At 52.8% G+C, this 24,159-nt stretch overlaps 2 protein-coding genes across 5 annotated transcripts in view; both read right to left on the bottom strand.

Moving 5' to 3' along the window:
* The window catches only part of HOXD3 (homeobox D3), an 18,464-nt gene extending 9,817 nt beyond the window's left edge, over nucleotides 1-8,647 (bottom strand). Inside the window, exon 1 of one of the 2 annotated variants that reach the window (XM_046658881.1) lies at nucleotides 8,588-8,647. The gene's annotated coding sequence lies outside the window, so the exon portion shown is untranslated. Of the gene's footprint in view, nucleotides 1-516; nucleotides 999-8,587 lie in introns of those variants that run through there. The other variant, XM_046658882.1, reaches the window with a different exon arrangement.
* Nucleotides 5,567-24,159, bottom strand: HOXD4 (homeobox D4). 3 transcript variants are annotated; one of them, XM_046658887.1, is made up of 7 exons: nucleotides 24,030-24,159; nucleotides 13,958-13,983; nucleotides 12,962-13,114; nucleotides 11,686-11,796; nucleotides 11,234-11,438; nucleotides 9,565-11,113; nucleotides 5,567-9,020 (listed from the first exon to the last, which is right to left on the bottom strand). In XM_046658887.1, exons 6-7 carry the CDS (start codon nucleotides 9,998-10,000, stop codon nucleotides 8,683-8,685), a joined length of 774 nt encoding a protein of 257 aa, XP_046514843.1. In that variant the 5' UTR covers nucleotides 10,001-11,113; nucleotides 11,234-11,438; nucleotides 11,686-11,796; nucleotides 12,962-13,114; nucleotides 13,958-13,983; nucleotides 24,030-24,159; the 3' UTR covers nucleotides 5,567-8,682. The 3 variants fall into 3 exon arrangements, with proteins under 3 accessions (XP_046514843.1, XP_046514844.1, XP_046514845.1); XM_046658888.1 differs by lacking the exon at nucleotides 24,030-24,159 and adding an exon at nucleotides 15,156-15,193 and having other exon boundaries at nucleotides 9,565-11,438; XM_046658889.1 differs by lacking the exons at nucleotides 13,958-13,983; nucleotides 24,030-24,159 and having other exon boundaries at nucleotides 9,565-11,438; nucleotides 12,962-13,166.

Raw genomic sequence — 24,159 nt, 5'->3', positions numbered from 1 at the left:
GAAGCCCTAAACCTTTTCTCTGCAACTATCGAAGTCAAAACTTCGATTAGGGAAAAGTGTGGAGGAACCTCCCAAACTCTTTTGGGTAGTTTGGGGGTTCTCTTGAATTTGGGGGGAGAAGCTTGAGTAGCACTTTAACCTCCTAAGAAAGAAATATTAAGCCAACAGCAAGAGATAAAGGCATGCGTATGTGGAGCTGGCTCCCAGAACAATGCAGAGAGCTGGCTGGCCACAGAGTTTATTTTAAATACATATAAATCAACCTGCCTGCACCCAGCCAGGCAGCCCAAGACACGGAATTAATATGATGCTCCATCTTACTTTGGCAGTGACAGTGTAAAAAAAAAAAGTTTCTTTTTATTCATTTCATTTTTCAGCCCATTCTCATAACTGCACATTTACCCCCAAAATACTTTTTTCAGCCCCAACCCCCTTACCCACGCTTTCCTCAAGCTGCCAGCCACCCAATGCCACCAGCCACCCTCCAAGCCTGGCAAGGTAGTGTGTCCTCCTAACCTTTGGGTAGGCGGGGAGCATCCCCACAAAGCGCACCTCCTTACGATTAATCACCGTCCTCGATGTATATGTAGAAGTGTATCTAGGTCTACGCGGGCTGCCTCACCAATTGGCAATAATCAAGATCACAGATTACACAAAATAAATCATATTTAGTATCCCGCTCAGGGCAGCAAACAGCCCCATGCCCAAAGATTTCCATTTTGTCATGCAATTGCTTACCTGGATCCCAATTTATCATAAACCTGGTGTCCTCGGCCTCAGAGTGGGCGCCAGTGGGGGGCAGAGCTAGCCTTCCCCCTTTGTCTGCAGACAACACTGTCCCAACCCTGGTCTTGCGTGCTCGCAGACGCGGCCATATACCCGAGCACAAGGAATTCCCGGTAGAACGGAACCAGGCTGAGGTTCAACTACCAATAAACGCAGGAGGAACGAGTTCGTAGTCCCCAAGCTGGCTTCGCCTGAGCTGCGCGCCCGTCGGTCCACCCGCCCGCCGGCCCGCTCCCAGGCCCAGAGCGGCGGCCACCCGTGCCCCCACCCACTCCTGGGTTCCTGCCCAGCCCTCTCAGGCCCCCCAGAGCTCGAGGTTTGTTTTGCTTTCGGAATGTGGCCCTTGCTGGATTTGGAGAGAGCCCCGGAATCCCCCTCATAGTCGGGAAATACAGACGCTGCCTTCAAATGCGAGCATATTTGTTCACGTGACCCCGAGGGAAGATTGTACTGATCGAGGCTGAAACTTTCACGCCAGCCAGCCCCGGAGCGCAGCCAGGCCTGGGGACTGGGAGGAGGGGCAGGAGGCGTGGGATCCAGGCCCCTTCCCCAGGGCAGACTTGTAGGCGGAAGGAAAAACCTTATCTCGCTGCTCGGGATCAACCTAGCTCTAGCCTGGCCACAGGCAGTGGGGTGGGGGCGCTAAGAGTCTCTCCCCCCACGACCTCTGACCCTGGCCCGATCTTCCACTAGACTGGTCCAGGATTGAAAATTTTAGAGGCTGCCTCTCTTAGAGGCATCTCCGGAGGTGGCTCTGAAGCAAGAGAGGCTCAGGGTGGCTCAGTACCCCGCATCCACACGAACCCGGGCTAGGCGCCGCCTAGGCAGACACGCTGCTCTTCTCCTCCCCAGGCGAGGCAATTACATTGTGACACAGCGCAGGTCCGGCCCTAAGGTGGAGCTTCCAGCTCACAGACCAGGCTGGTCACCCCGGGGGAACCCCACCACCACCACCACCACCACTACTCGTGGCCTTGGTTCCGTCCACGGACGCAGCAGAGGAGTCGCTACTTCCTAGAGCCAGAAAAGGCTGGCACCTGGAGCAGTCTCCCCTCTCTGTGTCTTGGGCACTCCACCGGGTTCTCCGCGGCCTGGAGCCGCCGAGACGCTGAGCCGCTGTTTGCCGTGACCTGTACGCCTCCGGATCTGGACATGGCCCACGGATTCCACAGGCCCAGTGACCGCCAGGCCGCGAATTCCCGCGGCGTCTCCAAGAAGGCAGACGGGCTGCCGAATCAGTCCTGGCCAAGCTTATCTCGGAGACGAGGGAGCTTGTATTTTAGAAATAGTAAACCAGGACAGGTTCCCAGCACTTTCGGAGCGGTCAGGTAGAATTTACGGTAACAAGTCTGCATGTGGGAAGAACAGTTAAGCTCCCGGCCAGGGCCAGCGGCTGGCCTCCAGCTCCTGGCCTGCACCAGCCCCCACCACCCTCTCTGAGCCTGGCTTGCTCCCCGGAATCCCGCACCATGCGGGGTTTTCCATCCTATCCCCAAAGTCTCGCTTTCATGACCAGTTCTGCTTCTAAGTGGCATCCCGCAGGGAGCAGATGCCCAGTGGCCACTTGCAAGTCTTGGACAGGCGAAGGTGAATGTGCCCGGCAGCCGCAGAAGAGCCAGGGAGAAGAGGGTAAGCTTCTCCGCATCCCCACTCCAGAGGCACTGGAAAGTCCTGGAGGACAGATCACAGGCTCGAACCCCTCCCCCCCTCTCGGGGAGCCTCTTGGAATCGGACCGTGGGTGCCCCCAGTCCACCCCCACCCGGAGGACCCCGCCCCCTCGCCTCTCGCCAGGGGCCGAGCAGCCGGGCCACAGCAAGTGTTAATCTCCAGCCAAAGAGGGGGGCCGCTTTGCGGGAATTTGTCTCCAGGAAAGGATCTAAGCCTTCTTCAATCGGAGCATATGTTCATAGAGCAATAAACCGGAAAGATTTACAGTCCTCGCCCGGCCCCCAACAGCCTCGCACCCTTTCAGGAATTACTTACGATGATTTATCACACCAACCCGGGCAATTGTCACACTGATAAAATAGCCCGGGCCAGTGCCCGCCAAGCCCGGGCCTTGGGAGGCAGTTGGCTGCCGGGCTTCCAGCGGGGCTGGGGAGGCCTTTTGCGGGTTCCTCTCTGGGCCTACCAGGGGACGACGAGGTGATTGTGGTGGGTGGGGTTGGGGGTGGGAGGGGAGCCAATTCTCATTGAGAAAAACGCAAGCGGCTCAGAGAAAGCGCCCGGAATCTCTGCCGGAGTCACTTGCAAAGCACATAAACATTTGTCATCTTTGAATAATTGAATTAATGTGTTATTGTTTGAATGTATAATTCATAACGGAGGAAACTTTGTCTCTGTCCTGATGGGGAAATATACACACACCAAAAAAGAAATGAAAGCACACACAATCCCAAAACAACCACCAAAGGCAGCCAGCCCCAGCTCGCCGAAATCATGCTTGAAGCCGATGAGAGGGAAGAAGGCGAATAAAGAGGCTCTCCTCCTCGGCATCTGGGCCGCAGTTGGGAGCTGGAGGAGGAGAATGCCCGCTGCTGCCCCTAGCCCACATCACCGGCAAGCTGGGGGTGGCGTGTGCTGGGGTCGGGTGGGAGCGAGTGGCTCCTGGGACCTCGAATCTCCTTGGGGTGCGAGATGAAAAAGGCTGCAATGGGAGCGAGCAGGAGAAACAGCCTTTGCATCTCACCCTGGCCTCTCCCCTGTATCCCTTCCTTTAGGTTTCCCCTCGTCCTGGGGTCTCCCACTCGGGCGTCAGGGAATTCTTCCTCCTGCCTTTATTTTAGATCTTCCAAAAAAAATTAAAAATACAAAAATAAAAAGGAAGAAGGGAAAACTTCTTGCTGGGGTGACAGAAGCAGCAGAGCTTGGGTGCTGAGGGAGGGGAGTGGGAGAAGCAACTCGGAAATCATTATCTGTTGGTTAAAACCTGCCTGGGGTAAAATTTCAACTCGATTTTATAGCCTTCTATTATGACGCAAAGAAAAATTTACGACCCTCGCTTGAAAAGAGGGCCGGGGCCTTTTCTCACCGGTTTAAGAATAGGCGGCAGATGCCGTGACAGCGACCATTGTTCCCGGTAGACACAGGCGACCGGGCAACCTCGGCCCGCGTGCGCCAGGCGCGTCCCCCAGCCGGGCGGGTTTTTTACAACTCCTGTTGTCTCAGAGCAGCCCGCACGCACCCTCGCCCCTCGCCCCCCGCACACCCTCACCTCCTCACACACACCCTCTCTCTGTCACACACACACACACACTCGGCCACTCTCAGTAATTTTTCATAAGTGCAAAGCTTTGCTGAACCAAAGGTCACCATCCAAGCCACTAACAACTTCTCGCCCGCGCACGGTTCCAAATCAGGAAGCAAAGGGAACTATTTGTCAGAGGCCCTGACAGCTAAGTTCATTAAGGATTTAAATCTGCAGAAATAAAAGTCGCCAAAATATTTACCTGCCGGCCGCGCGCCCGCGCCGCCGCCCGCAGGGCCGAGGGTGGAGGCCCGGAGCCGCGGCCCCCCTCGCGGGTGGTATTCTTGGGATCCCTGCACTTTCCAAGTCGGAGAGAGCCCTTTGCGTGGCAGATTAATGACGACTCCGTGTTTCTTAAGGGACGTGCTGAATTAATTATTTCTCCAATCACGTGGTCGGGACTTGTAGAAATCTATTCTTATCATCTTCCTCGCACTTTGAAAATTCTCCGGGTTATGAAAGGCCCTCCCCCGGCTGCCGGCGAGGCCCGGCCGCCCAGCCCGGCGCGGGGGGCAGGGAGGGCTCCCCAACATGGCGGGCGGGCGGGCGGGAAGCGCCGTCTGCCGAGGGTCCCGACTTACTGTACTGTACTCAGGCGGCTCGGCTACGGACGCGCTTGCTCCTCATCCCTGCCCGCGACTCAATCCACACAGCGGTATTGATGTATTGGTGGGCACGGGAGGAGCCATTAACCAGAAGACGGGCAGAGGACAATCATAAAATGTGTCTGAATATTTAAACTTCTGTCTGCGCACTTATAAATACACATGTCCACGCGTCTGAGGCGAGCCTTTCCATATATTAAGGACACATGTCTGATTTTATGCATTCTGCTCATTTCCTGTCGCGGGCAAGCCCCCCCACCTATTTTGGGACTCCCGTCTTGGCCCCCTCTTCCAGGCAGAGGCCAAGGCGTGGAAAGGCCCTCACGATAAAAATAGCGCACGCCACTTTTTATAGTGGGGAGTGTTTATTGTCGTCTGGAGGGCGGAGGGGCGCTGGAGGAAGGAGGGGCAGGTGCTGGAGGCCCCAGTGGTGCTGAACAGCTCAGGAAAAGTAGAAGGAGCCCGAGATGGGAGGCCAGAGGGGTCAGGTGGGAGCAGCCAGTGGCCAGCGCTGGCTCGGCCCAGAACCCAGCGCCCCGGCACTCTCCCAGACGTGGCGGGTGGGGAGGTCTCTCACCCACCACTTCACAAAGAGAGACAGGAAGAGGTCTGGGGCTGTATGACAGGGGCCACGCAGAAAGCCAACCTGGAGACTCCTTTTAGCCTGGGAAGTTACTTATTTTCCTTTAAAAAGTAATGCCCACCTGAGCCTGAATCCAACCCAAGGCTTCCCAATACTCACAAAATATGGTGGCCAAATTGGGAGTGTGTATGTAGGGGGGAGGGTGTAATGACAGAATTGCTAAGTCTTGCAGTTTAACCTTCACACGCCAGGCATGTTGCAGACAATAAAAAATGGCTTATACTGAATGTCAGCTTTTAGAAGACTCAATGAAGAAGGCTGCTGTGGAGGCACCAAACAGGAGGGAGATTTCGCTACACCTTTTATTATTTCAAATATAGATCAATGAATTACATCAAAACTACAGGCAACAATTAGTATAAATAATACTTTAATCAGTGGCAGCAGAACATTGGTCAATTCTATTAAAAAAGCATCTTGTGTGAACAGACACCATGGGGCTGACTGACCATGTCCTTTCCCAACAAAAGGCTGCAGTGGACAAAGTGAGGTGGGAGTGTGAGGAGCAATGTCCTCCGCAAACACTTCACTCCCCCCGAACACGGCTTTAGGAAAAAAACACCAAAACAAACACTTCTGGCTCATATTTGGGGGAACAAACTGGAAACAAATAAAAGCAAATGGGCATGGAGCCTTTCCACATCCAGCTTTCTCCAGAGCACGTTCCCAGATGGAAGCTCATTTCCTTCCCTGCCCTAGGTGGTTGGGGGCCCTGCTTCTTCCCTGCCCCACTCCTGTGGGCCCAAATGGACGCTGGGGTCCGATTGGGACCTCAGGGTTGAGGGCTGCCCTCTGGGCCATCCAGGCTCCATTAACATTTCAAAAGACAATCCCTGGAAGCTGAGAAGGAGAGCTGAGACTTATAAACAAAGAAGTTGTTTCTCTGATTAAGTTACTTTCCAAGGAGTGGGGCTATGTTTGAGAAGGAGCTTGGGTTTTCTTCATCAAAACATGCCTCTTGGCTGTTCTCTGCGGCAGGGGTGAAGGCAGTTAAGCAGTTTTGGCGTTTGGTCTGAAGCTGGAGTGAATAACCTGAACTTTTGGGAAGGGGGTAAATCTATATAATAATCTTTATGATATATATGTCCTTGGATGTTGTGAAAATATATACTTTCCCCGGCTGCCAAGGAGAAGGTTCAATGTATTCACAGATTTGGGTTTTAGGAAAGAATCTTAGCAACTTTGCAACTTGCCTAAGGATAGCGGCTCTTTTCAAATGCTACATCCAAAGACTGCTCTCCATGTTAGAGGGGAAAAAAGAAGAGAAGGGTAGTTAGAGTCCAAAAGGTTAAGGGTTTAGAGGTCAGTCCTCCCAGCTGAAATACAGCTAATCGAATAGAAAATTTGTCCTCTGGATGAACCTGATTCTGTAATTTAGCCGAACTTCAGTAAAATACCTTTTCAGCTTCTCAACGTGAGGGCATCAGAAAAAAGACATCTTGACTATGTATGAACTCTGTGCTTTTTGTCATAGAAACAATGATGCGAATAATGCAGGAATATCCATCTTTAATATCCCGACATGGAGATATTCAAGTATTGCCATGTGCAAGTCTGAGAGCCAGGCTCACCCCAAGGAGGAACAAAGAGCTGTCCCCAGGATCTAATACAAAAGACCAAGGCTTGGAAGATACTTTGAGAAGTGGAATTTCAGCCTAGGGACTCCAGTGAATACCTGCCCTCGCTCTCAGGAGACACCGAACCAAAGAACACGCCTGAAGAGAAAGTCTTTTTTTCCCTCTCTACTTAGATATATTTTAAAATTACCTCTGAAACCTTCGAAAGTGTTCTGAAGCACTGAAAAAATAGCCCAATTCTGAATCTCCCTTTCAAGCTCACCCCTACTGCCTCCCTGCTTTTGTCACTTTTCCGTAGCTACTCCAGGGGTTTCTTTTTGGAGACTGAGGCTTTGGGGTTTAAACTTCCGAAGCCCTGTTTCATTTGAGTATACAAACTCTGGTCATTGCCTTTGACTGTTTCCCTCTTATGCTTAGGGTCAGCATTTTAGAAAAATGAGCTTTGAACCATTCTCAGGCAAGGCATAAGAAAAATGACTAAAGAACATCTCTCCTGTTGTTTGAGTGGTTTTGAACCACTATTCTCAAGACAAGGAAGAGGGCCTGAAAACTTTCATACTTCTACCATTTCTGCTTCTAATTGGGTTGAGAAAAAACGGGTTGTGAAAAACTTAGATATGTTTAAAAGATAACAACTTCAGGGGAAAAAACCCTAAGACCAACTTTGGTGGATGTCTAGAATCAGTTTTTTCTTTCTTTTTTATAGCAAGACTTCCTCACCTACCACTTTCTCCCTACTGCACATCCCTTCTCCCATATAGCCCATACACCAGTTCCTATAAAATACTGATATATGGGGTATTCGGAATCCAGTTGGAACAGAAAATTCAGTCATTATCTAATGACCCAGAACATAGAGGTTTTGTTTTCTTTCCCCAGAAGGAAAATGTTGGACCATTTGTTTCTTTCTTTTTCCCCTTTCCTTTAATCACCCAGAACTGGTTGTAAGCACACTGCTGAAAAAAGCACATATGGAAATATATTTTCAAGAACTCACTTTGAGCGGACCCTTGCTTCCCTCTAGAAGTGTAAAGCTGCCCCCCCCCCCCATTTCCGGGGAGTGGGGAGGGGGTGGAGTTCAAAATGCTGGCTACAGCCAAAAGTAAGTCCACACATCTCTGATTCTGCTCCCCGAAACTCAGCCCCTTTCACCATCTTAAGATTTTTGGCATTAAGATGTCAGTTATTTCTGTATCCCACTCCCCAACAAATAAATATGTAAGCAAATATAATCTAAACATAAAATAACCCGTTTCCACTTCCTTCTTTTCTTTGGGCATGGGGCCACTGGGAGCAAACTATTTTTTTTTTCACACGGGAAACTATAGAGACAATCCAGAAAGTTCAGAAATCCTGGCCCAGCTCTCCTGCTTCCACTGAAAGCACCTAGCACAAGGGTGGCCAACCTTCTGCCTCAACTCCCCCACATTATTAAACCACAAAGATCCCTGGAGGGGTGGAGTGAGGGAGGATGTTCAAATTCACACTGGGATAAAGCATCCAACCTTCAATTGCAAATTCAAAATCCAACAGCAGAGATTTTCATGAATTTAATGACTCGCCAAGGTTTTGTGTTCTCAGTAGCTCCTGCCATATGATAATATACTTAGAGAGAGAATCCCGCCCCCCTTCCACCCCCATCCCCGCTCCAGGGAGGGGGCTGCCCTCGGGCAGGATGCTAACCTAGTCCGAGGGCGGCCTGCGTGTCCCAGGTCCACCCCACAGTACCTTAGAGCCCAGCGAGGTGACAGCAGGCCCGGCCTGCCCCCGCAGCTTCGGCTCAGCCGGGAGCGCAGGGAGGAATGGGCCCAGGGTCCCCACTTCTATAAGGTCGTCAGGTCCGTGTGGTGGTCCTTGGCCAGCGGCTGCAAATGCTGGCCAGGGGCAGCTGAGGAGCAGGAGGAGGAGGACGACGAAGACGACGATGAGGACCTGCCTTTGGTGTTGGGCAGCTTGTGGTCTTTTTTCCACTTCATCCTCCGGTTCTGGAACCAGATCTTGATCTGGCGCTCCGACAGACACAGGGTGTGAGCGATTTCAATCCGACGGCGCCGAGTCAGATACCTGTTAAAATGAAATTCTTTTTCCAGTTCTAGGACTTGCTGCCGGGTGTAGGCCGTCCGAGACCGCTTGGGCTCCCCGCCGGTGTAGTTGGGGTTCACTGCGAGACAAAACACAGCACAGTCAGGTCAGCGCGCGGCCACTAGCTAGGCCCCTCGCCACCGCGCTCACTTCCTGGCGCGCCCCGAGGCCCGCGCCCTCCCCGCGCTCCCCAGCCCGCTCTCTTCCTCCCTCCCGCCCTCTCCCTGGCGCACAAGCTTCCTCCCACCCACCCCCGCACCCTCACCCACTTCCCCAGGCTGGCCGGCAGGCGGGGATCCCAAAAGGCGCTCCTATCTCCCCGGCCCACCGCCAGCCCCGGAATTCCCAAGCATTTTGGAAAGCCGCCTCTCCTCCACCAGGTTCCCTCCGCTCTGAAAATGGAGTCCTCCCCCACCCCACCCCCATCTCCACCCCCTTTTGCGCCCACAGCCAAGCAGCCAGCCACATGGTCCCGGCCTGCTCCCTCGGCTATAAAAATTTATGGAGAGAGTAATTGCGGCGCCCATTGAAGCCCCACTCGCCTCCACCCACTCGCAACCCCTCCCGGGCCCGGGCCACCGGGCTAGGGTGGGGACTGAGCGGTCGCTGGGCCGGTGCCTTACCCGAATTCACGTGCACCTTCTTCATCCATGGGTAGACCACGGCCGGCTGCTTGAGGGCCGTCCCGGGGGGCGGCTGCTTGGGGCCGCCCGGCTGGCTGCAGGCCCGGGCGCCGGGCAGGGGCGCGGGCGGGGGTGCGGGGGGCGCGGGGCACGGCTCTCCTGGGGCGCCGTAGTGGCCGCTGGGGCCGCTGGGTTCTGGCCCGTGACCCCGCGTGGGCAGCGCCGATCCGGGCCCGGGGCCGCCGCCTCCGAAGGTCTGCTCACCGAAGTCGGGCCGCGGGTAGAGCCCCGGGGGCTGGAAGTCGGCACCCTGCGCGCCGCCGCCGTAGTAGTCGGCGCCCTGCTCGCCTAGGTAGCCGCCCTGCAGATATTCCTCGCACGGAGGGAACTTGGGGTCCACATACTTGGAGTTCACCATATACGAACTCATGGCCATTAATTTCAGAAGGTAGAAAATACTAATTTTTCTCGTGTTGTCTTTTTTTCTCCTTCCATAGGGCCCTCCTACTTGCTGTCAACTGAATAAAGTTGGTGGCCATGTGACCAGTCCAGCCAATAGCAAGGGAGCGAGTTTATCACCGGGTTGGTGAGCATCTCATAATTTTCACAAATTTAACTAAATAACATACGTGTAATCGAGTGACTCGCCGTGGCACATTTGAGGGCCCCCGCCAGATGTGAATGTTAGTTCTAATCCCCAGCACCCTCATTCGGTGCAGGTAACCCCAGCTTTTGTCCGCCACTGAGTTCGCTAACCTGGAGTGCCCTCTCTACTCACCCCGCCTGAAAGCAGCCCCCCAAAGCGGGCACAGTTCAAAGGGGACTGAATCCCGGTATCTGTCCAGGTGCAGGGCTCCAAAGGTGAGTGAGTGAGGCGGCCTGTGAGTTGGGCAGAGGACCCCAGGCAGACAGGTTCCCGCCTGCCCAGCCCGCGGGAACGGGGACTCTGCCATACAAAGGACGAGTCCCGGCTTTGTCTTCATCAGGGTCACCCAAAAGTTACCACAATCTGGCTGGCGTGAACCAAATTAGGCAATGAGTAACCGCCAAGCTTTCTGCGAGTGCCCAGGCCGGGGTGTTTCTAGTCAGAGTCGGGCTCTGCCGCGATGGCAAGAGGCCCTGCTGGCCCTGCCTGTGCAACTGAGGAGTGGGCCAGGAATGCCGTGGGGGCACCGCCATCTCACCCAAATGGGCCCCGAAGGACCCTGCACGCCTTCTTCCCAGCTCCCCTTCCTCGCACAGGGCAGTCAACGGCCAGTGAGCCCCCACATTGGACACCCTCCAACCTCAAGCTGGAGGGCAGAGCTGGGGTGCTACCTGGCCTCCCACCTCAGTCCCGAGTCTCCCAAAATCTAGCCCTTTGGCCCTGCATTCATACAACCAATTAAGGGTTTACACAAGAGCCTCTGTTTAAAGGTGAGGGTCTTCTCCAGGGAAAGGCTGCTCTCTGCCACCAGGCTCCGTCGATCCTCCTGGAGTCCAAGGTAATAAAACAGAAAGAGAAGACTGACCCGCGCCGGCTGCCTCTGGCCTCCACTTCCCACTCTGGCTGTTTTGGAGAAACGTGAAGTTTTTGCATCGACCATATATTCCCCTAGAATCGAATCTGTGACTATGTGGATACCACACAAATTCGGTTCTACAGGGTATATATAGACAACGTTACTACCTCCGGGTTCCACCCAGAGCAGGTACCCAGACTGCTGCCAGCCTTGGTCTCTTCCTCGGAGCGGCCACCGCACGGACTCAGCCACCCGCACTCTCAGAGACGGTTCAGGTGGCCTGAAGGACTTGGTGACAATTTGCAGCAACGAGTTCCCCATCCTTGTACTGGGGCTGAGGTTACCGAGCAGCCAAGGAGCCAGGACAGTCTTCTTAAGAGAGAAAGAAGAGAAAAAAATAATCCATCCCAGAAATGGCGGCTTTATTACCCCCCTTCCCAGATCCAAATATTCTCCCCCCCCTCCCTTATCAAGTGGTATTTTCCAGAAAGGAGCAAATCCCTCAGTGGCAGAAGAAAAAGAGGCAAGAGGGGAATATCCTCTGCCCATTCTTTTTCCCACTGCCGAGGCAAGCCAGGATGGTTAACGAAGCTAGTTCTCCCAGAAGTTGCGCATTTACCTTCCTGGGCCCTGAGCCCGGCTGGCCTCTCCGTCCTGTCCGCTGCTGCTGCAGACCCCACGGCAGGCGCTGCTTGCAGGCATCCAGCTGCCCTGGGCCAGGGCCAGCGCACTAATGGTGAAGGGCAGGGCGAGGGGTCATTCGAAATCATTTACAAACATATCACAAAGTTTCATTATTTTTGCTTTGCCGACAGCAGCACACAAAAGTACAAAAGTTCACGAATTGCGCCCGCCCCAGCGCCTCTGCGCCATCTGGGGCTCACCCCTTGGTTCAGGGCACCAAGAGCACAGAGGCACTCAGGGCCAGGATGGAGTTTGGGGGCAGAGGGATGCCCGGGCTTCAGTGGGGCTTTTGGATCCCTGAGCATAGGCCAGAGGTGTTGAAAATTTTTTTTGATTGTTTTGATTTTCCCCTCATGATTCAAAAATCAGTTTCAAGCCTCAGCCTGGGCCTGGTGGGGTGGAGAGGGGAGCATCCATCCCCTCTGCCCGGAGCCTGGCAAAATTGGCTGCCTGCTTCTACTCCGCACTTTGCACTTGCACACCCCTCCCCCCTATCCATTGGTTCCAGTGCTTTGGCTCTTTTGTAGGGATTTCCTGGGTGCCAATTCTAACAAGAGCTCCGAGGCTGCCCCATGCCCAATTCCCTTGCCCCAAGGGGGTTCACCTCAAATTCCCCTAATGCCAAGTGCTCCCATACACCAGCCTTCCTGGGGACACTGGGCCTGGGCTTTATCCAGACAAATTGGGGGAGCCTGCTGGGCCAGGTGGGGACCCGGGTGAGGGTACACATTTTCATATTTGTTAGACGCTGTGACCTGCATTTCACCTTATTGCTCCACTTGTTCAGACAGGTCAAAGCCAACGAGTTATTGATGAACAAAAGCGTTAAATATTCACCTCCCGCTCGACTGCTCATACAAATGCTTTTGATCTCTCGATCTTTTTGTGCTGTGTTCAGCTACAGGGTGCCGAGTGTGGGTTTGCAAGGGAGGAGCGCAGGCAGAGATAAGCACCCAGAGCCAGGCATGGACAGGAAGGGGGCAAGACCAGGGGGTCCTGGGGACACCAGGTTTTCTAGCCTGGAGCTCAGAGCCCGTTTCACTTGAGCCAGCCTGATTCCTAGAGGGGAACCATGTAGTGGGCAGAATCTCCACTTCTAGGGGTGAGCCCAGGCCCCAGGGAATCAACCAGGTTGCCCAGCCTGGAGGGCAAAGAAACCTGGCCCAGGGCCAAGTCCCAGCTTCTCTGACCCTGGAAAGAGGGCATCTCACCAGAGAGGGAGGGTGCCTGGTTCCTACCGCTCTCGCATACTCCATCTTCCATTAAAATAAAATCATCTCCGTTTTGCAGTGAGGGAGGGGCCGTACCATCATCTTAGTGAAATCTTCTTCCTGGAGCCTTCACGGGCCTCCTCAGAAATGTACCTGTCCGCGGCACATACAACTCAGATCCAAACTTCCGAGTCCAGGACCCCAAAAATCTATGCCCCCACCGCAACCCTCCCACCCCCCAAGTTTGCCTGCAATACCAGCGGCTCTGGTGCGGGAAATTCTCGAATTGTAATTACTGAGAAGCAGAGGTGAACGCTCCTCATTCAGCCGGTGTCCCCAACCCAGAGCCCAAACGACGGGGGCTGGGGCCGGGGGAGGGGCGAGGAGGGACTTCCACGTAAAGCTCAGAATTCACAGCCCTTCCCGGAAGAGGGCCAACTGAAAACACCCGTAGCCATAGACGGTTGTTTTTTGTTTTTGTTTTTTTCCCCTTCTTTTCATTAAAAACAAGAGAAGATTGGTCTAGGCTAGACCGGGTTAAGCTGGGCTGGGCTGGGCTGCGGAGGGGGATCCCGTTGCCTTGGTGTTTAGCAGGTTGGTTCGAGCAGAAGGCAACGCTCGCCGCAACGTGTTAATAGGGCGGGCTGCTAATTAGCTGCAAGCTCTTAACAGAAGCGTACACTGCGGCAGAACTGCACCTGTGCGAGCTGGGGAGGCCTGGAAAGGCCCGGAAGGTTCCAGGGAGGCCCAAGGGGACAAGGGCGAGAGCTCGCGGCGTTCCCTTGGTTAGGTGACTGTGAGCTAGGCCCCAGAAAAATTTTCTGGGAGCTCAACTTAAGAGTCGCCACCTCCAAGGGAGCTCCCCTCGTATCGCCAGGCCAAGGGAGGCAGGGCCGTTCTCCCTTCCACCCACCCCCTAGCGTGGCCCTCGCCCACCACCTCTCCAGCTATCGGTACCGCCTCTTCGCGATTCGGAAGAAACGGGAAGGTACTTACAGCGGCGGTGTCTCATGGTCCCGAACCTGTTGCAATGAAAACGAGGGTCACTCAAATTCCACAGGATAATAAAGCAGAGATAGATGATACACAGAAAAATGACAAGGCCCAGACACCCCACCAATACCCAGACCTCCTTGCTTCGGGTGCCCGCCCCCAGGAACTGCGCCAAGTTCTCCGAGGAGCGAGAGACCGCAGTCTTCAAGGGCAGACCCACGGAGTAGGAGAGTATGGCCCCTACCACCTCCCCCACTCCATGCATCCTTGGGCAAAACCTTACTGGTTGCTTGGCCCGACTCAGGCTGCCTGTAACAGGGTTTCCCCAGTGGGAAAACGGGAAGCGAGGAGAAAATAGGCCTTTGTGTGTTTCCTTCTGCACAATCGGCCGGGTGGGCTCAGGTCCACTGGGGAGGGGGCAGCCGCTGCATCTGTCTCCCGCCCCAGTTCCCCGTCAGTCTTGCGCTGGGAGCAGTTCAGCCCCCTTTTCCAGGTTCAGATCGGTTTCAAATTCCCCAGCCCCAACCAGCACTCCCAAAACCTGTCTTCTTCCCAAAGAAGGACCACGCATGGCTGGGACTTGCCTTCCCACTTCTTCTCCAATTCAAAACAAAGAGCAATTTCCAAGGGAAATGAGGACCCAAATGATAACCAAGGAGGAGGAAAATCGATGGGTTTAAAGGTAATTGGCAATGCTTTAAAATGTTATCCAGCTCTATGGATATGACATCATTTTGTCAGCATTGCTGCTGGAGAACCCACAAAGCAATCTTACAAAGCAGCGGTCCTCACAGGCGCCGGGGTCCTGCTTTAAGTTTTCTATCTCCTCTAGTTTTATTCTAGGATGGTAGGCTTCTCTGAGAAATCTCAGAGGCAAAGCCATCTCCATCCTCATCCTTTCTCTCTCTCTCCACCTAGACTACCACAGTTTCATCCCACTTCGGAAGCAGATGCTCCATTATGGGGAGGGGAGAGACAGTAAGTCCCTCTTGTGAAGTAGGAGCCCTCAATTCCTAACTTTCTATGCCCGGAGAGAGGGGAGAAAACCAGAATTCTCATTCCATTTGTTAATTTGGGTTTAGGCTAAAATTAGAATTAACTTCGATGGGACTTTTCTCCACCCCAGGCAGACAAGACCAAGAGGAGGCAGAGAAATCCCCCACCCCTGGAGTTGTCGTGGAAAAAGTAATAAGTGACTTACTGGCTTTCTCTCCTAGCGGGCAGGGGAGCTGGGAGGAGAACTGTCTCCTGAGCTCGGTGCTAGCTGGAGCCTCTCCCATTCCTATCGCTGCTCCAGGAACCAAGCATCTGCACTTGTATGCTCTTAACCTAATTTATGGTGGGAATTATATTTTGGCTTGTCAACTCTCAAGCCATAAAACAAAGTTTATTGGAATCACGTGCTCATAAATAGCCACTCAGGTCCCATCTCTGCAGAACCATAAATAACCTTTGGCTTTAAACTTTTATTCACTAAATAAAGGTTCACTGCAACTGTTCCCTCACATTTAAATAGTTCCAAATATCCAGGATGCAAGGGGGATCAGATTCATATCAATACCCCGTGCTTTTCATATAGCATCTTTTCAGAGCCGTCTGTTTAAGTTGGGAGATAGTACAATTTGGAAAAAGCTGGTTGGTGGGCATGTCTTATGGTTCTTTGGCTGCATTCTCTGTGAGTACCATCAACTCCTTTATTTCAATCATTTTCTAGCTCTAGATGTGGTAAATAAATAAAGAGGAAAGTCAAAGGCTACATCTTACTTGCTTATACTAGAAGTTATTTGAGATTTTGTTCAAGCTTCAATAGAAAAAGGGTGGTTAGGGAGAGGCTGGGTGGGCTTGGGGGTGGGTTGGCTGTTGGAGTTAACACTTGGCTCTGTATTGTTGTAGATGGGCTCAGCGAAAGCTGAAGGTAGCCCCTTGCCTAGAGCTTTCTATAATTTGCTTAGATCTGAAAGGGAAGTCTTTGCAAGTGACCAAACTGCTTAAAACAGCAAGACTTAGGGTTTGGTAAAGTGAGAAAGTGGAAAATAGCCCCATCGGAATCTTTGGCAACTGAAGCTCTAAAGAAGGTTATAAAACAATAAAACAGCCCTGGTGTGAAGGGGACAGGGTGTGAGGAAGCAAATGAGGCTCTAAGGAACCAGAGCCCAGGAAGTCAGATGTCCCCAGTCCCACCGTGCCCCCAACCACAGGGCTCAGGGCTCACAGTCCTGGGGGCCCAAAGCTGGGTGGGATCCTATCCCCCCAACCCTCTCCACTACCACTCCCACCAGAGGGAGAGCCTAAGAGAGGAGGAGGGAGCGTGCACTCTTGCTGAGAAAGCCAAGAAAAGGGGCTTGGGCCTGAGCGCTGCTTTCCCCGAGAATGTGACAGTCTACGCTTGGGGAGGTGGGGGTGAGAAAGATGCCCCCAGCTTCCACCAAGAGAGTAAGCAAAAAGAGAATTGATCCCAACATCCTTCTATAGCCCGCTAGAGTTGCCATCAGTGTGAAAATGTGTGATTTTAACTATTGCAACTAACAGAATGGATGTTCTGTGTGGATTTGTAGAGCACACACACGTGATTTCTAAATCAAATTCAGTTGCAAAAGTTCTCATCAACAAATCCCATCAAGCCCATCTCCCTCTCTACAAAGATCTCTTTGCATCCCAATTTCCACCCATTCTCCGTGCATTTCTAAACCCGCTTCCTGACTTGACTTTCATTAGCTAGAAAGCAGGGGGCTGTTAGCTTGGACTGTATGGCATCTATTTCTCCTCCTCCCCCCCCCCCCCCCCCCCAGTCATTAGCCACTTAGGAAGATCTTTTGCTTTTACAGTTGGTAGCATCTGTTTTTAAAGTATGAGTAAAGATCAACCCTTTAAAAATGGTTTCTGATTCTGCTAGCACTAGGTGAAGAGCTTCAAAAGTAGTCCCTGTTAACCCACTATAACAAAGTTATATTGGAAAATCTTTATTTTTCCTTAAGTTAAAGGAACAATCCAAGGATGCATGACTTTCTAGGCAATTGGATGGCATAAGGAGAAGACCAGGCTGAGGAGGTGATGTTTGAAACAACGCCTGGCACCTAATCGGGGCTCAGGAGCTATTTTTTGAGCAAATGGTGAAGAAGGTGGTGATTGGGATTTGCCTGAAGTCTTCACTGTGGCTTACATAAAAAGAGGAATATAATTACACAGCCTACTCGGTCTATTTAGATAACAGGAACGTAACTAGCTATGCCTAGGGAAAAGGAGGAAAGAAAGGAAACATCGAGGCAGACGTCTTCAGCTACTTTCTAATCTCAGGACAGCCAGGCAACGTGATGAAGGAGAGAGGGTCTACCTTCCTACAATCTTCCCTTGCCCCCAGTCCTCAATGTCCTGGGCTTCTGTAGATGAATGAGAGAGTTGGGATAGGGAAGAACAGTCTAGCAAGCAGGCTGAGGACCAGGGGGAACAGCAGACTAGCTTGGTCCAATTTCTTGGGGTTTTCCCAAGGACTTTCAGTGGTGGTAATGGAAGAGTCCAAATTCTCTCCAGAAGGAGAGAATGAAAGGGCCCCAGGAGGCATCAGCTGCACTCAAATGTAATGAGGTCAGCCCTCTGCCCACCCAAACAGCCCCTTGTGCAGAGGCCTCTTGCTCAGAGCTGGTATTGAGTTCTCCTCTTTAAGTGTCTGCACAACCAGGATGGTTGGGGATGGGGCTTTGGATGAACTCCCTAGGCTGGGGGCAGATGGAAGAAGAGACTGCCCAGGCCTGATACTTAGGGACACAGGGACATAGGCTGGGAGTAGAGCCAGAGAAGAGTTGAGCAGGGAGTATCAAGCAGGAGAGAAATAGGATTCCATATTGTTGGCACTGTACTCTATCACTGAAAGAGGAACACTTCTCCCACCACCCCCTCCCCCTAAAATGGAGTCCACTTATGGGAACTCTGGCTTGTTGTCCTCTGGGAAGAAAAGATGACCCCAGGGGAAAACTCTATTAGCAAGAGATAGGATCCAAAAAGGAGGGGCCCTGGGGTAGGATCTCTGATGGTGGGGTCAGCAGCTGAAAATGGTTCCAGTGGTCCCAAAGGGCAGGGTTTGGTGTGGCTGTCTAAGTCCTTTGAGAACCGGGGATGGCGGTTAGATGGCACAGGAGTTGGGGGTGGCTGGGGGGCTGCAGCGCTGCCCTCTGCCATGGGCCAAACTCTGCCTGACATGGTTGATAGTAGAAGAGATATGTGTGCTGAGAGAAAATCTGACCCAGGTGGACTCCTGGTTAAGCCAAGAGAAGCAGCTTGGCCAAGGGCTGCCGAAGCCCTCAGGAAAAGTCTATAGGCAGAAGTCAAGGCGATGGAACCTGGTTGCAGGGGGGTGTGCATGTGTGTGGGTTGTAGCCTGAAGTAGCATTTACATAACTCTTTTTAAAAGATATAAAGAATCTCAAACAATTGGAAGGGCTGATGGAGATTTGTGGGGTAGGTCTTCTCCAAGACATACCCTGGCATGACAATGACCCAAGTTGGGAGCTGCAGCTTGGCCATGGCCCCAGAGCCCAGATCTTGGAGCACAAGCAGATTCACAGGGAGTGGGCACTCCTGGCCTCCTCTGCTGTTGCCCACTGGCCTTTTGCTTTTCTGCCCCAGATTTCAAGAGACTGAAAAGAGGGTACTTGCCCTGGTGAGTGTGACTGATAGGTGGTGGTGGAGGTGACTCCAGGAGGTGGACAGTGGGGCCTGCTCTCTGGAAAGACCTGAAGCCCTCTGTAGGAGCTGCAGATGTCCCTGGTGGGTGTGAGGCCTTTCCTACCTGACATCTGTCCACTGAGGAGCTAGGGGCACTTTCTTCGTGGGTACAGCCCTGAAGTCTACCTATAGGCAGCTGCCAGACACTGAGACCCAAGGGGGCCTTTGACACGGAGGAGTCCCACTACAGGAATAGGAAGAGTCCCAGAACAATCTTCTCCTGGGTCTGCCACTTCCTGTGTGACCAAGCCTAGGCCTGTCTTCTCTGTAGAATGCAAGGATTGAGTAAGTGAACCAGGTCTCTTTCAGCTCTAAAACTCTAGGTCTGATTGCTGAGCAGAAAAGGGATACGGATTGAATGTTTGCTGTGCGAAAACACTGTTGTAAGTACCTAACCAGTGAGTTAAGGTATGTAAAGCCGTTAGTCAAAATTCTCATAACAACCCTTGAAGGTACTCTTATTATCCCTACTTTTCAAATGAGGAAACAAAAACGTTTGCCTGATCTGCCTAAGGTTACACAGCAGGTAAGTGGTAAAGATATGACCAAGGCAGTCTGAACCCAGAACCTACTCATCTCTTTGAAATCTCCAAGTTAGCAAGGGATCAATGTCCCCTTCCCTAAATGGGACCAATTATTCAGCCTATAGGATAGTGACATTAGAAAACCCAATTAGGGAGGGAGCCCCTGGAACTGTGGGAGTGCTGAGCAGTAGAGGAAATGTGTCCCCTGGAGACAGAAGAACTGTAGAAGAAACAGGAGAGACCCTTGACCAGTAGTTCTTAAACATAAGCGTGCATCCTAATTGCCCTGGAGGAGAGTGTTTATAAAATGCAGGTCCTGGACATTCTGATTCAGTAAGTCTGGCATGAGACCCAAAAACCTGCATTATAAACAAGAGATTTGAATGCAGGCCTTCATGAAGAATCATTGCCCTAAGGTAGAGAAAAGAGGGAGGCAAAAGACTGCGCTGCCAGGAGACAAAGGAGGATCAGTGGGGTTGGATCAGAGCCAGTTGTTGAAGTTGGGTGTCACCCCTGGCGCAAGAAATCCCCCGTGGGTCCACCAAAGGCCTGAAATGGGCACAATGGTGAAAGAAGGACGTGTGGGCGATGTGGAAAAAGGTAGAGATGAGCATGTGTGGAGTTCTCAAGCTGTAAAGTCAATGGGATTCACCTTGGCTCTCAGCGTCAAGGAGCCCCGAGGGAGTCCTGGAAGCCGGGCCCTGTTCTGGGTAAGCCAGGGCGAGGCCCGTCAGCCAGCCAGAGGCGCTGAGCAACAATGTGCTTTTCAAGGCTGCCCAATCTGGCTCCCAGGATCGAAGAAAGGGAAAGTGGCAAGAACAGCAGCTCAGCATGAAGGGTCTGTTTGGGATCCTGCGGATTGGGCGCGGCTTGCCCCACCACGGGACCCTAGTTTCCTGCTCTTAGGAGCCCAGCGCGCAGAAATCGCGCCCCCTCTAGGAAGGCAGAGGAAGTGAGGTGGCCTGCTACCCCAGAACCTGCCTTCAGGCTCTCCCGGGCCTCGTGGCTGCCTCTGCTGTCGGTCCCGGGAAGCAGCCCCCCGGGAGCCGGCGCAGCATCGGCGACCCTTCTCGGAGGCCGAAAGCAGGTTGCGAGCAGGACTGGAGGGCGGGGCGGGGTCACGTGACCTCCCCTTCCCCGCCCGCGGGCGCCCAGGGCATCTCCGGAGTCGCGGCAGCCAGCGAGACGCTTGTCCTACAGCGCCTCCTCCTGGACAAGGCGCCAGACAGCCAGGCAGGGGCGCTGCAGCAACCCCGGAAACCCGAGGCCGGGCTGGTCTACGCCGGCCAAGGTCTTCCCGCACCAGAGGCCGTAAGCTCGTCCTTCGGTGTCTCCGGGGCGGCCCGAAGGAGTCGCGAGGGCACTGAGGGGGCCTCCCACCCCACCTCCCCAGCACTGACCACAGGCTCGCGGTCCGGGAGCGTGCATCCCCCGTTAATTAGGCGAGCCCAAGCGGAAAATCCCTCCAGTTTGTCGGTTTATTTATTTATTTGACCGCTCTCCGCCAAACCACTGGCCCCCACAGAGCCCTCGAACGTGCTGCGCTGGCGTAACAAGATCCGGGGATGGTTCAGCTGAACGATTGGCCTCAAGTTTGGCGGTTTGAACAGGCGCCAAGAGGAAAGGCCTTTTTCCAAAGCAGAAGCACCAGACTGAAAAAATCTATATGCTTCCCCGAGGATCACATATATATAAACTCTTTTAAGGTGTTAAAAAATGTGTGTGTTTTAACACCTTGAAGGATTTGGCTTCCCTTTGGCCACTAGCTCGCATTTGCAGACTGTTTCTAAACTACAGATTTAAATTGGGGTGGGGTGGTGAGTCAAGATGATTGAAAATAACGTAGTGAAGGGCAAGATGTTTGGCTATATTTAGATGGAAGGCTGGAATAAAGGAAAGACGAGTAGCGAATCAAGAGGGAGGGAGCAGTGGAGGGATCGTGTTATATCTTCCTGCTCTGACCCACTCGCCCCCTCCCCCCAGCCGTGCCTTGCTGGTTGGATCCCCGGGCTGGGCCGTCTCACTGCACATGCGCCGGACGGGACGCCGGGCGAGCGTGCGTGGCAGGCGCTGCGGGGCCCTGAGCGGTGCGGGCGGAGTACGCAGCTCTGTGCGGTGTGCGACCCGGGGCGCTGCCGCAGCGCCTGCCTGCGGACGGGCTTGGACGTCCTATCTCAGAGAGAGAGGAAACAGACTTTTCTTTTTCAGGAAAACCTGTATTAAAAGGCTCAACTATGCTTTCTGACTTGCAAGCCCTGTTCCGCCAAACCAACAAAATCGCCATGTTGCCAATGGACACTCTCAAGGTTGTCATTTGGATCAGCAATGTCACGTCTAGTGCACGACTTGTCTTGAGTTGTTAATCAAGGCGGGGAAAAACGACCCTGCATTCAGAGAGCACAACTTCTCCCTCATTCTGCACAACTATCAAGTCTAAGGGACTAGTTCCTAGAAAGAGGGTATCTATCCACACCAATTCCGGAAAGTGGCCCTAAATTGGACTTAAATCGGAATTCCGAGTTCTTGGTGGCTTCTCCCCAGCTTCCGGTGGCCCCGCGTGCCCTGCTCGGCGACCGCACTGCGGCAAGGCCGTAAATACCTCTAACAGCTGCCTGCCAGCCCAGAGTGAAATACTGTCTTTGTTCCAATTCCCCCTGCTTCTCGAGCTCAGAAAACAGATTTCTGGCGAAATTTATTTATTTGGAGGAGCATCTGACAGGAAAATACGTTTGGTTTTCAGCCCTGATGCTTTGGCCACATTTCTAACAGGGAGCTGCGCTCTTGCCTAGTCCTCGCGGAGAGCGCAAGCCCAGCTCACAGCCTGACCCGTGGACACCAAGGCCTGGACATGCCACCGGCTCCCTGATCTACAAACGGGTAGAGGTTGGCGCCAAGGACGCTGGAAGTGACACTCTCTGGCTTGTGAGCTCTTAGGGTCCAAGTGTTTTTTATTTCATTTAAATTTTGTATTGAATTAACAGTGACAATGGGAGCATTTCCAGCAGTGGTAAAAGCGTGAACTAGTCTCCTCGTGGACTAAGTGGCCTGAGTTCAAATGTGGTTTGCAGATTATTTATTCTTAGATGAAATCGATCATTTAGTTCCAATAAGCTCTTAATGCTACCGCAGTCCTCCATATCTGCCCAGGACATCACCTTCTGATGCTTAATCGGATCTGCAGCCCGTCCAAGTTCGTAGTCACTTGGGCAGACTCGGCCACCAAACCCAGGGAAAAACGACTAAAGGTCTGAACACTAGGGCTTGGCCATCACTGCCACAACTCCTCCCCACCCCCACCCAGGTCCCAGCCGACCTAGGGACTCCTCAGGCTCTGCCCACCAGGGGCCTGCTTTTCAATAGGTAATGATTTTTTTTCCAGTATGAATGATCTCAACAGCCATTGTCCCACAGTAGAGAAATAGTTACAAAATACAGACATTTCAAATAAGAAAGTCATTCAGTTTATTTGTGAGTAATCATAGTTAGTGATGCACGACAATTCCGCAGACGTGAACTAGCCACAAATCGTGGCCTCCATTTTGAAACGAGCGTGATTCCATCGTTAATTACTAAAAATATCTTTCTACAAAGATGTCATTTGTTGTTCTGAAATGCTTTTACGGCCAACACAGTTACACTGAAATATTTAGGGGAACATTGTGTTAGGATTTGTAGCTAGGTGCATTGGAGATGATACTCGCCATGCGCAGGTCAACCTCATGCGCAATGCGGCAGATTGTGCAAAGGTTTTAATATTTCACAGCGTGCCCATGAGGGAATAGGCAATAGGATTTAAGAATTGCATCCTCAAGTGCCGTGCGAAATTGGTGAGAGAAAATAGGATTCTTTTTTTCCTGCAAGGATTTTCTTTTGACGCATAGATAATGTTTCGGTTCAGTAATTTTGAAGTAGAGGGGAAAACGTGGCTATAGAACATTTTTTTTTTTTGTAGGCAAAAAACCATGACACTATATTTACAGAGCAAAATATCTATTCTTTTCCTACTCTGGCAAATAAGAAACACACACGATGTTTGAACTTAGGCATGCTTCACATTTCTGAAATGTCTATCGGTTTTTCCCCAAAACCTGCACCAGATTTTCTGAGTATTACCTCCCAAAACATGCATCCATTTTGTGATATAAAATAATCCAAATTCACCTGACAGATTAGCTGGGGGAGGGACCTTTCTTGAGTCGTTACAAAAATTCTCTAAGAACTAGAGAAACAGTTAAAAATATTTAAAATTCCACCTGATACACAAGGCCCAATAAACCATAAACCTTAGAAATTAGCATCACTCACCAAAGCCTAGAGTAACAAACCAAGCACATCCAGGGTACACAGAGTCCACCCCACCCCCACCTCAAGCCCCAACCCTAGCCCTAACCCTCAAAAAACACCTGTTAGCCTTCCCGGTACCTCTGACCACAGACGAACCGCAAAACCCTGCTCTATACAACCGAGTGCCTTTAGTGCCCCCAGCAAAGCTGAGCCGTCCAGGAACCGTCTACACACTCTTCCCAGGGTGAGGCTCCACAGCCTCTCCATCCAGGCAGTGGAGTCCTTTCTGCCGCCATCCACTTCTCGGAATCTCGAGAGGAAATGGGGCTTCCCTCCGGCTTCTGAGCTCAGCTGACCCCACCCGGGGCCCCAGGGGACGCCCGCGCAGAGAAGGAGTGATTGGGAAGCATGGGGCGCAGACAGCCACCCACAGGTCCCGGGGAAGTGAAGGGGTCTGGCCAGCCTCAGCGAGCTGCCCGAGGAGGTGGGCGCCTGGAGCTCCTTGCCGGCAGGGCTCGGGGCGAAAGGGGGGCGGGGGCACCTCTTACCCGGAGGCGGCCGAGCTGGAGGCGGCGGTCGGCCGGGCGGCTGCTGTAATCCATTAGGCGCTGCCGGTCTACGCGCGCTCCGGGCGGCAGGGACCCGCTCGTGCCGGGACCGCGCGGCGGCGGCGGTCAC

The sequence above is a fragment of the Equus quagga genome, chromosome 4 (genome assembly GCF_021613505.1).
Source record: "Equus quagga isolate Etosha38 chromosome 4, UCLA_HA_Equagga_1.0, whole genome shotgun sequence".
Taxonomy (NCBI): Eukaryota; Metazoa; Chordata; class Mammalia; order Perissodactyla; family Equidae; genus Equus; species Equus quagga.
Note: the sequence above shows the minus strand (reverse complement) of the source record. Positions and strands in the feature narration are given on the sequence as shown.